Here is a 12,644-nt window from a genome sequence, read left to right as displayed (position 1 = left end):
ACAAGGATGACCACATCGCTGAAAGAACGCGGCAACCAAGCGACAAGCAGTTTCACCACCGAGCTGTCGCTCTCACGGAAAACTGCAAAGAAACTCTCTCTCTCCTGGCTCCATAAGTTGGCTTTCTCGAAAGTGACCTTCAAGAGTCATGCAACGAACACTCTGACTTGATAAAGGAGAAAGGCACCTCTGGTTTGTTCAATAATTTATTTTCAGACTGGCGAAATTTTTATTTATTGCCCAGATTGCATACCGTGTAAGGGGCCATCCGTAAGTATAGATATTTATTTAGAAACGTCTAGGGGGGAGGGGGTTGAGCGCCTGTTCGTTTCTCGAAAAGTATCGCTGAACATTTTGCATGTATGAGCATGTCCAGAAAAAAACATCAAAAATATCGACACTATGTACCATTCGTACGTGTTCGTTTCTCGGGGGGGGGGGGGGGGGGGGGTTGAAGAGAAACGACTAGTTTTCGTTTCTAAATAAATATCGGGGCCATCCGCCATCCGTAAATACCGATATTTATTTAGAAACGAAAACTAGTCGTTTCTCTTCAACCCCCCTCCCCCCTCCCTCAGAAACGAACACATACAAACGATGCATAGAATCGATATTTTTTTCTTTTCTTTTCTGGACGTGCCTACACATACAAACTGTGCATCGATATTTTTCGAGAAACGAACAGGCGTTCAACCCCCTCCCCCCTAAACGACTAGTTTTCGTTTCTAAATAAATATCTATATTTACGGATGGCCCCTAATCCATTAGGGCAGCGGTTTAAATTAAAGGGCAGACCAACTGCTTCATGCATCAATTACTGTACTTCACCGGAAGATCAATTGGCAGATCCCCATTTACGTTCATTGTTATCCTCCTTGGAGAGCACAGTGCTCAAGGACACCCGTACCCCTGTCCTTACAGACTCATTTCTTAGGCTTTCGAAGTTTTCCCAAGGACAGTGCTATAGTGACGGCAGATGTGGAATCTGTCTATCCCAACATGGGACTGGGACTGGGTTCACACAATCATTGCCGTAAAGGAAGTACTACATGAAGCAAATCACCCCGATAGGTCCCCTTCTCATAGACCTCCTAAAGCATGCCCTCGATAATAACTACTTTGTTTTTCTCGCAGTGCAAGAACACTGTACATGGGGACGCCCATGGCGGTGAGTATAGCAAATGCTTTTCCATGTGTCAATGAAAGAAAGTCCATTGCTATGTTCCACTCAACGATACAGTTTTCAGTCGATTCATCAAGGATTCATCGATCCATTGAGGACTTTCAGCCCTTTCAGTGCTTATGACATATGTGTGACATGGTCAGTTGGACTTGCCTGGATATGTCTCCGTTGCAATACCATGAAGGCTGCGTGCATCCCACGTCCATTTGCCGGACAGGTTGCGGACAATTAGTCGTGTCATCATGCCGCCAACCTGCAGCTCCTCGGGAGTTTGGCCACTATCCGGCTCGATCTCCGACACAGATATGATGGTGGAGCTATCATAGGCAAAGAACTGAATAGACACACGCACACACACACACACACACACACACACACACACACACACACACACACACACACACGTGATACGACGATAACGTTAACATTTCCTGCAAAGGGTTCTTGTGCAAGCCACATGAACAGGCAGCCAATTCCTCTACCCCCTCTACATCCAACACAACAAACTGTCCACCCAAACACAGCACTCATAGCTCACTCAACAATATACATCACTAACCTGGACATTGGGTGCTGTGAACAGATTGGGCGCCAGGTCGGTGGCGTTCTTGTACCGAGTGTGGTCATCACACTCTATTACGGTACTGCACGGCCTAGCTGCGCCGGCGCAGAACGGATAATGATCCAGGAACGCTATAAGGTGCTCCAGAGCCTGCGCACAGCGAATTGAGTACAAGGAAACAGTAAACACGGCCATCACCCGGTGCACCCGGGATGATTTCATACTCTGCTCAGGCACACAAAGATGCAGCTAATGGCTCGGAGCAACAGAACAAAAGCTGCTCCAGAAGCTGTACGGTCAGCCATGCGCAAGTGGACAAGGGGAGATTTCGTACGGGTCATGTTGCCTGATGATTGCGAAGGCATGAAACTTTGAATAGCAGCAAACAAGCCTTGATTACCCTTGTTGTTCTGCACGGTCGTAAGGTAACGTTACATGCTTTGAAACAAAATGACCAAGAAAACTCATCACACCACACACAAAGGAGTAGTTCTTCGTTGCGCAGAGAGTGGAATTCTAGAGCCCCAACGAAAAGCTGCCCTCGCTCCCTGTTTGATACAGATGTAACACACAAAACTGTGATTAGGTGTGTTCCGCAAAGTTATGAAGACATTGCAGAGCATTGCAGCAAAGCTCTTGGAGGAGAGTGAGATCTCCTAAGTGCTAACAATTCACACCAACAGTAGTTCTAAATCGTGACTTTTCACTATTGCTAGTACTTACCGCTCGTGCAGCGAGGTTGACTGTCACAGAGCTTACATGTGACTCATCTGAACCAGGCAGAGAGAGAGAGAGAGAGAGAGAGAGAGAGAGAGAACAAGAGAGAAAGAGAGAGAAAAGACACAGTGAATGAGTGAGTGCGCGCATGAGTGAGTGAGCGAGTGAGAGGCCCACACCCACACAGGCACCCATGCATGTATCACATGCCCACAAGTCTACAAATCCGGGTATACAATACAAGAACAATTACGCAACATGGTGGCTAGTCGTTCAGCTGCAATACGAGTCCCCCCCCCCCCCCTCCCCTCACCACTACTCCTCACAAGATAGCAAAGAGTTTCATCCTACAACTCGGCATTCATCGTACATAGCTGCTAGAGCATTCAGTATTGCCAAGAGGCGTGAGTGGGAGACTTACTGCCATGTGTCATTGGCGATGACGGAGAGTCCAGTGAGCCGTTCGGATCAGACACGGTCGACGGCCGGCGTGGCTTCAACACGTCCTGCGGTTTTATTCGCCCGCAGGCATTGTGCAAGATCTGAGCAGCATGGATACAATACTGTCAGACACTGAAGAACTTCAATATAGGGGTCAGCCAGGCGCGTGCGCCGGTGCCCTTGAAGGGGGGGGGTTCCGGGGCCTCCCCCGGGAATTTTTTTCAAGAAATGAAGCAAAATCCTGCATTTTGAGCGAAAAAGGGGGGGGGGTTCCGGGCACCCAGGAACCCATACGGGGCACGCGCCTGTCAGCCTCCTAGCCTAGACCTTTCTCATTTTCATGTATTGCAGTCTATGCACAGTCGAGGCACCGTCCGTGTATGCATTGGTATGATGTGCTTGGTGAACTTCTAGGCTGGTCGTTCTCCAGCGCTCCGTTCTTCGACGCTCGCCAGCACTGTATGGTCAAGGGTGCGCGAGCACAGACAACTAGGGTACGCAATGAGCACGACACACACGGATATGTCAACAAGTTAGCCCTCATCACCGACATCACTGCTGCAGTCTCTATGCCATGGCTGGTTGTGCTTGGTGTCACCTACACACAGCTCTGAATCGGTTTTGCATTCGTGCACATACCGGTATACGTGTGTGTGTGGGGGGGGGGGGGGGGCACACACTCGCACAATAAGACGCAAGCAATCGTAAGTCCACTTCCTCGAATGCTCCAAGGCCACTTACCCAAACCTTTACAGACCCCTACGCAGATGCTCAGAGGTACCCCAAATCAAACGAGTTTATCAATAATTTCAAAGCAGTTTCAACATTATATCGATGGAGAGTACGTGCTAGAATTTCTCAGGCTCACCTGGAACACACGGTTGAGCAGGTTCTGACCAGAGGTGGGCAGTTCCTGCGCCAGTAGCTTGGACGACTCCAGTCCCATGGTCCACTTGACCATGCACTGCAGCATGCGTACCAGCACCGTCTCCCTGGCCTTGGCCGGCGGTGCCGGACCGGCAAAGTCCTCGGTGATGACAAACGAGGCGCACGAGCAGAGCGACTGAGACAACAGACGCATGGGAACACACATCATAAGAGAATGAGTAGGGAAATTCCCTGCTGAGCGATTACAGACGAGGGGAACTCCCTGATTGGTGATTACCCGTCCCTGCTCGTGTACAGCAAAACCTGTGTTTGCCGGGCCCTGTACCAAGCGGAATCCTGTATCGAACGGACAAAATGTCTTGCTGTGGATCGAACGTTTATCTCTGGATCGAGCGGAATTCTGTCATATCAGGATAGTTGACAGTTTGCGCTGCGCCAAGAGCGTTGTTAGGGCTGGTCTTACTGTACTTCAGAGTAACTAACCAGCCAGCTACTGCACGGAGTGCAAAACACAAGAGGCTGGCTACAGCACCACTAACCGGTGATGAAAACAACACAAGGCAGGAACAGCCGCGTTCTTGCTTTTGACAACTGATGGTGTTGTTTTCTTACCTCAACAATCTTCTTCACCATGTTCTCTGGCAGACCCGGTTTATAGTCGGTCAGCAGAAACAACATCTCAATGGCCGATAACACCACCTCTGAGTTGGTATTCTGTAGTGAAGAGTAAAGACAAACAGGTCGAAACAATGCTTCCCGGTGAGCAAGTCTTTCCATGCCGCCGTCGGGTTAAGCATAATGCAATCCCGTGCACACTGACTACTGTAAAAGCAGAAATTTTCGGTGGTGTAATATTTTCGGTATTCTCCAAAATCGGCGGTTCGGTGGAGGGAAATTTTCGGTAAAACCCGTTCTCCAGGTAAGTATGCTAGTACTACACATATACAGCATCGGTTGTACCGAAATTTTCGGTGCGTTTTATTATCGGTAAAAATTGTCGGCACCGAAGTTACCGAAAATAAAACACCACCGAAAATTTCTGCCTTTACAGTATACCACACATGACAATCACTAGTCCACAACTGAACACATATAACACCGGTACTGCATGGCAAAAGGCTGTAGTTAATTTAGATGCTGAAACGCAGTGAAAGTTCGGTATAAAGTACCCTGGACACGGCATACTTTTCTCTTTGCATTGGACATAAAGTACATTTTTTTAACACTGCGTATCCTTTTCCAGTCATTTTTTTTACAAACCGAGACCACCTCGGATCAGCTTTGATCGTGCAAACGCACGAAAACGAAGAAAGAAATGCGGGACTGAAAACGGAAAACTGGCCGTGCGTTGTCATGTAAACGCAGTATTAGAGCAAGACTTGATGAGAACAATTACAAAGCTTTAAAGACAGTCAGTGCAGTGCGTACATGTTTGTTTGAGTGCTACGCACATGCCACAGTTCAGAAATGCAAATTGCACTCAGCATTTTTTTCATTTCCAGTCATTTTACCTTGGATATAGAGTACATGTGCCTTGGCTACTAGTATGTAGTACGGATGTCTACGTCCCCTGGAAGTAGCTGTACGGATGTCTACGTCCCCTGGAAGTAGCTGTACTGATGTCTACGTCCCCTGGAAGTAGCTGTACTGATGTCTACGTCCCCTGGAAGTAGCTGTACTGATGTCTACGTCCCCTGGAAGTAGCTGTACTGATGTCTACGTCCCCTGGAAGTAGCTGTACTGATGTCTACGTCCCCTGGAAGTAGCTGTACTGATGTCTACGTCCCCTGGAAGTAGCTGTACTGATGTCTACGTCCCCTGGAAGTAGCTGTACTGAAGTTGGACGTACTATGATCCATGGACGGAATTTACAACCGGACGAATTCCCTTTCTTTGGAGTTGGACGAAATTATTGACCGGCGAAATGTTCTGCCTATACAGCACACTGTATGTTACACTGTATATTTCACTGTACAGCTAGTCATCCACAGCTAGTCATGTACAGCTAGTTATCCACAGCTAGTCATCCGCAGCTAGTCATCTGCAGCTAGTCATCTGCAGCTAGTCATCTGCAGCTAGTCATCTGCAGCTAGTCATCTGCAGCTAGTTATCCACAGCTAACTACATCTTATCAAGACATGGTATCAAGGTGTTGCAGTCAATCCAGCTTGTCATACGGTTTGGCTCAGTCACTTTCCGGTCGAGCGGTTCAGATTACAAGGAAGGAAAGTGATTGTACAGAGGCTGCCAATGGTGCACCAAAACATGGATGTGTAGCCCCCTTCCCCCTCCCTGATGCCAAAAAAACTTTGCGACAACCCCTGAGCAGAGCACTGTATGATTATATTCTACACGTTATAACCTCCCGTGGACCGTTCCGATCAAGTCGGTTTCCAAGCATAACTATGGCAACCCTGCAGCATGACTTACTCCAATGGCACACAGGAGTGTGTAGATGCCCTCGGCACAGCGACTGTTGCCACGCCGACGATGGACCAGCTCGCTGAAGACGTACATGCCCACCATCGAGATGGAAAGACATCTGCAAGAACAGCAACAACACGAACAGCAACAACAATGGCAAGCTTAGGAGTACATGTATTGGTAAGGAAAGGAGAGAGAGAGAGAGAGAGAGAGAGAGAGAGAGAGAGAGAGAGAGAGAGAGAGAGAGAGAGAGAGAGAGAGAGAGAGAGAGAGAGACAGAGAGAGACAGAGAGAGAGAGACAGAGAGAGAGAGATAGAGATAGAGAGAGAGAGAGAGACAGAGGCAAAGAAAGAGAGAGAGAGAGAGAGAGTGAGAGAGTGAGTGAGTGAGAAAGAGCTTCATTCAGAGCACTGTAAATCGGCAACAAGGTGCACTGTGAGTGATGACATAACCGACGCATAGTTAGATATATCCATTTCAGCTTAGGGCACTGTACCTTGCACTCTGTGTCAGTGGTCCAGTTTGGAAGCGTGCCACCTTGAGCAGGAGCTTGATGATGCGATCCTTGATCTGCGTAAACGTAGTCTCCGGCTCACTTGATCCAAGCATATTAACAGGCAAGTGCGGGAAGAGGTACTCCACTTGCAAGAGAGCACCAAGCGCGCTCAGAACGTCAGTTTCAGGTCGCTGCGAACAGATAACAGAGAAAAGGTGACACCGGAAAACAGCGATTTGCACCAACAAGCAATACATTCATTCTTCATCATTGCATGTTACCTGGCAGGGTAAATTGGGTGCCAAGTCATCATTTATAATCATCATTTATAATGAAAAAACCACCGGAGGATGCACCCAGTGTGCTGACAGTGCTCAACACTGCGGAGGCAGAGCGTAGTAGACAGACTAACAAGGGTAATCAAGGCTTGTTTGTTGCTACTTAAAGTTTCACGCCTTCGCAATCATCAGGCAACAGTGGTAGTGATAAAGCCATTACAACCCAGCAGTACTCTTAGTATGAATCACGTCCCTGCCTCCGCTACCGCTACACGCCAGTGCCACCGAAGCCAAAACAAGCCGTCCAACTCCGTCAAACCTAGTTTCTACAGGGTGCCCCGCCCCGCCCGGATGACGACATTGAACTGCACGTGCATTGGTGCCTGCAGCCATTATCGTGTGTACCCTAGCGAGAAACTGTAGCCGAGCAGACTTCCAAAGTCGATTCAAACCAGTCGCACGTTGACTCAAATACCTTAGAACTCTGATGGAGAGCCAAGGATTAAAATTAGAAAGAAAGGACCAAAAGTATCAGGTTGTTGAATGTCAGCACCATATCAGTGATTATTGTGCTAACTGTTGCACATTGTGACCCACCAATATCTCGTCCTTTCTTTCAAATACCTTTGAGGAGTACATTGCTAGAAATTTGCTCCTGAAGTAAACTCTTCCTATCTGTACTTGAAGTACATTCCAAATTTTCACTTGAGCTCAGATAAGACCCCCACCTCCCCTGGTCTTTCCCGATGTTGAAGGTGCCAAGCTGATCAAAACTCAAAGAAAAATAGTTCTAAACGTGGAAGACAAGTTTGTGTGTAGGCTCTGTCCTGCACTCTGGCGGAAAACAAATTCGCTGGCATTGCCGTCAACTCCATTCTAGTACAGACCAAGTACAGTTGCGCTCGGTGAAATCCAACCCGAAGTGCAAAGCTGGCACCCTGCACCAGTTCTGATCACTGATCACTAGTGGTGAAACGAATATTCGAACATTCGTTCGGTTTGTCACATTCGAATATTCGTTAAGTCACATTCGAGTATTCGTTACGTCACTTCAAATGCAGTGCCTGTACATACATGCACGCCGAACACGGTGCAGTACGTAAAGCCTGCCTGTGACTTTGTACTGTATGCATGTACATGTATGTCCATACTGGACTGCCAATGGTGCACATAACATGTATGAACTTCGAAGTAGCCTTATGTGGCAGTACATTTTATGTGGCACTATGGTTTGTCATACCTAATAATAATGACAGTATCCATCAAATGACTGGGAGGAGGGCATGTGATGTCATCTCTGTTACCAAAAGAATATTCGTTCATTCGTTCGTTAAGCCGAAGAATATTCGGCTAGTAGGTTTTGACATTCGTTTCACCACTACTGATCACATCATTCTATTTGTACATGTGTACGTACAGGCGCATTCGTGTAGAACTATACAGCTGAGAAGACGACCAGCCAGATACAGTGCGTATCGGTTATAGTGTGGTCGTATACAAGAATATACTGCTTACAAGAATGAACACTCATTTTTTCACAATCATAACACATATTTTATGTGTATATTTATTCTTACAAGCAGTATTATCGCATAGTAGAATATATCGGCCCTAAGAATGGATTTTGTGTAGCAAAATATTCCAGATTAGTGCAAAGTGTATCGCCTGTAGTAATAACATCTGTGCTCTGTGCATACTCAATACAATAATATTCAACACAAAAAGAGAGTCATGTCCAAGGGAGCATTGGAGAATCACTTTTTCTGTCCAGTCGGACTCTTTCTTCCGACTTCGCTCGTATCCGCTGCACCACAGTCGCCTAGCATGACCGCGAGTCTGATTGATCCGTGTGTATCATGTGTACGTGTCCACATGCCAAACGTGCGCGCATATGATATGTCACACGTGCATATGATATGTCACACGTGATTTATCGTGTGTAAGAAATATCGGCAATAAGAATCAAATGTCGTTTTTCAAACACCCACGCTATAACCGATACCTACTGTACTAGTACAGATCTTTCCATGTTCGGACAAGAGCTTTTTGGGTTGTCAAGTTTCTGAGTGCATGGACTGACTGCATGCGTGCTGAGAATCAACAGATTGTTGGCACATAACGGGTACTAGTAGTATATCAACACCACTCTCTACAATAACACAGAGCCACCAGGTTACTACTCACAGCTCGGCTGCTTGCCGGCGCCTGCTGCTCGCCGTTGTTGGAGAGCTTTTTCGACAGCTCGCTGATGGGGGGCTCAGAAACCTTCAGGATGCTGGCCGCCACGTTCAGCAGGGCGTTGATCAGGCAAGAAGAGCCGGGCAAGCAGTAGGTGAACATACGCTTGCAGTGGCGAACCACGCAGTCCACCACATCCTGTGATGGCAACGGGCATAACAGGCGGACACAGAAAACAGCACTAGGCCCGCCAAGATGACGACATTGACAACACCAACAAGCTTTCTAAAGCGACATAACTACAAAGCAGAAGTAACATTTCACCAAGGCAAGTTCAGCCCTCACCAACGCTGTACAAAGCGTCACTGGCCCGTTTCTCAACGGTCGCGCAAATCGACCAATCAGCGTACAGCTAATGTACCAAAATTCTCAAACTTACCGTAATTCCTTGGTTCATACGGTGTAGTTTCCAAAGATTTTTTATGGGCCAACGTCTTCTTTCGATAGATACCAACAGATCGTCCGCTTCGAATTTTTCGATTTGATTGCCGTTTGGCCGAAAATTACCTCCAAAACCGGCCTCCACTCGTTTCACTTCAAGGCTTTCCAGGTGGACGGCATCGCAATTCGGAAGCGGAGAAAGGATAGCCAGTGAAAAAAGAAAAACAACGACGTATTGGTTGTCGAAATCGACCAAGAAATGAATTCAATAGACCTGTTTCCGTGCTGCGCCCTCGCGGCCCGCGCGAGTGCGAAAGGGATTCTTTCTCGACAAAACAAACAACTACTAGTACGCGCAGTACACTGACATCACTGCACTGGCTGTATATACCTTAGGAATATCCTGTTCATTTCCAAGGCATGATTGTCGCTAGTGGGAGAACTCAGCCACCTGAAGCTTTCATAAAGGAAGAAGTAGTAGGTGAATGAGTTCGCCAGAAAATGGAACGACAAGAAAATAGATACTGTTGCTTTCCGGGGCGCTCATGAGACGACGGCAAGATAGGACTGAAACGATCGACAGTCTGCCTCGACGCAAAAGAAACTCTTCTAGGAGGAGCTCGACGTGCTGTAGAGTTTGCAGTATTCTGCTGGAAGAAGACAAGAGAACTAAACTCAGACTACAGCGTGGAGCTGAAGCACGAGCGAAGCAAAAGCTGAAGCAAAAGCTGAGCGAGTTCGAAGAAATGGGGAAACACAGGAAAATGAGTGGGCGACATGATCTTTAGCTCGCGAGCTCGAAGCTCGCGCTGAGACACGCGGTGGGCACGTGCGCCTACGGGTAGCGCGGCCAGCCACCATGTTTTCAAAATGGAGGTCGACGCTTTTGAAATCCGTGTAGACGATGGTGAGGGCTGAAGTTCTTGTTTTCTGTATCATAAAAGCAGTACTCACCAAATTTTCAGAGGTGAATGCCTTGTAGAGTGTTCGGTAGAAATGTGACAGATGCTGTTCAGAGACAGTGTGGTCGTGCCGCACGATGGTCATACGGCAGAGTAGCTCATATGCACGCAGCTTGCCGGCCAGGTATTTGTCTGGAAGGTCGCAAGCCTGGAGAAGGGGTAGCAAAACACAGAAGGTTTGAATCAGTGGCAGCACAAGCACATTCATGCACTTATTGGGCATGCATGTAAACACACAAACACACACACACACACACACACACACACACACACACACACACACACACACACACACACACACATGATGCATTCACATATAGACAGACAGACAGACAGACAGACAGACAGACAGACAGACAGACACACACACATGTTTACAAGCCAAACTTGCAAAGTTGCTCAGTGTGCCGCTAGATGATAGTTACAACTGCACAAGTGGTAGAACTGACCTGGAAGCACCAGGGTGCAAAGACCAGTAGTGGCGGGTCGTATTCCAGAGGAAGGTCTGGCTTTACCGGTTCACCTTCACAGTTGTGCAGCTGCAGAAAACAGGGTCACAAAAACAGCATTTATTACTAGGGCCGAAACGATTGCCCATTTTGCCCTAACGATTAACCGATAGCACTAACGATCGATTTATTGGTTTTACCGATTTTCCGAACAAGTTTTATACGTGTCATGTTGAACATCAGTATACAGCAAAAACAATTAAATTTGTTCAACTAGATACAGGTACGTATGGGTGAAAGATCCACACAGGCCCAAAAAAGACCAAAATGAAATTTGCAATTGATATGAGCAGTGTTCCTCTGCCATTAAACATCAACGATCAGTCGTCTGTCTTCTATATTGGAGAGGGGTCGACTGGAATCGACAGTCCAGTCGATGATCGACTCCGTCAACATGCCTGAGCGCCTGCTGTCGCACGTTCGCAAGTTATCTGTGCCGAAGAACGCCGTGACGGGCTTCATTCCAGCACTGTTCGTCGCATTTTCACTGCGCTCAACATTGCTGGTAGTCGCCGTTGCTGTCGACTGGGTTGCTGATCCTTTCCCTACCGCAGCGGCGTACTGGTCTTTATGTCAGAGTAGAAATCAGGTGCTGGAACAAGTTGGTTGTGCCGCTTTGACGGACGAACTCGCGGTTGCATGAATTGCATCTCGCTACGCTATCAGCGTCCTCGAAATATGCCCACGCTGGCGATCTCTTGGTCAGACTAACTTTCGCTTTTCCAGGCGGCAGCATTGTCACTGCTCTCCTCGCCAAAAATCAAAACTAACTAAGTTTTTGACAAGAACTGAACAAATTAGAAGGACGGCAGCCACACTCACAGTGTCGCTACAACCTAACAGTAAAGAAGCTTTCCGGTTGTTACATTTTCCGGCTACGCTGACTAGTGCAGTGAATGTAGTGACTATGTACGACTACCCAAAAAGGATCAAGCGCGCAATGATTGTACGGACCTACAGCGTCATGCACGACGTCGTGTACTTCGACGTTCATGTACTTGTGCGCACGACGCACGTGCATGATGCCATGCATGGTCTGCATGTACTGACGTCATGACCGCTCTCGCACTGTACAGTCATAATCGATAAATCGTTATCGATCATAACGATTATCGATTTCATCCATAACGAGTGATATACGAGTAATCGGTATAATCGTTTCGGCCCTATTTATTACCAGTGCAGTGCTTGCAATACAGTACTGTAAAGCGACACACTTTCGCGGCGTGCAAATTTAGCGTTTTCATAAATCGGGCTGGTTCACGATGAGAAACGTTTGCGATTCTATATTTTCAATCGGATCTTGTATGATCTACAATCAGTGTACGGAGAGGTTTACGGCGATTTAGGGGCCGTCCGTAAATATTGCACTTTTTTCACCAAACAAATTATTTTAGTTTAGACCCAACCCCTCCCTCCCCCTCAGAACGTAAAAATTGTTGACATTCACATGCATATACAACAAAAGTCGCAAGTGTGTCACTGCTTCTATGGCTATGTACATGTATCGAACTTTTCTGAAACGAAATTGGTCAACCCCCTCCCACCCCATAACGAAATTATT

At 47.3% G+C, this 12,644-nt stretch overlaps 1 protein-coding gene across 1 annotated transcript in view; it reads right to left on the bottom strand.

Moving 5' to 3' along the window:
- Positions 1-12,644, bottom strand: part of LOC135818292 (ral GTPase-activating protein subunit alpha-2-like) — a 48,587-nt gene that overhangs the window by 6,478 nt on the left and 29,465 nt on the right. Inside the window, exons 17-27 of the mRNA XM_065331643.1 lie at positions 11,021-11,110; positions 10,564-10,719; positions 9,175-9,366; positions 6,713-6,903; positions 6,222-6,333; positions 4,404-4,505; positions 3,772-3,966; positions 2,884-3,004; positions 2,469-2,515; positions 1,743-1,895; positions 1,337-1,517 (exon numbers count right to left, since the gene is read on the bottom strand). Coding sequence (XP_065187715.1) covers positions 1,337-1,517; positions 1,743-1,895; positions 2,469-2,515; positions 2,884-3,004; positions 3,772-3,966; positions 4,404-4,505; positions 6,222-6,333; positions 6,713-6,903; positions 9,175-9,366; positions 10,564-10,719; positions 11,021-11,110 — 1,540 coding nt within the window. The remainder of the gene's footprint in view (positions 1-1,336; positions 1,518-1,742; positions 1,896-2,468; positions 2,516-2,883; positions 3,005-3,771; positions 3,967-4,403; positions 4,506-6,221; positions 6,334-6,712; positions 6,904-9,174; positions 9,367-10,563; positions 10,720-11,020; positions 11,111-12,644) is intronic.

The sequence above is a fragment of the Sycon ciliatum genome, chromosome 5 (assembly GCF_964019385.1).
Source record: "Sycon ciliatum chromosome 5, ocSycCili1.1, whole genome shotgun sequence".
Lineage (NCBI taxonomy): Eukaryota > Metazoa > Porifera > Calcarea > Leucosolenida > Sycettidae > Sycon > Sycon ciliatum.
This window is presented reverse-complemented; position numbering and strand designations above follow the sequence as displayed.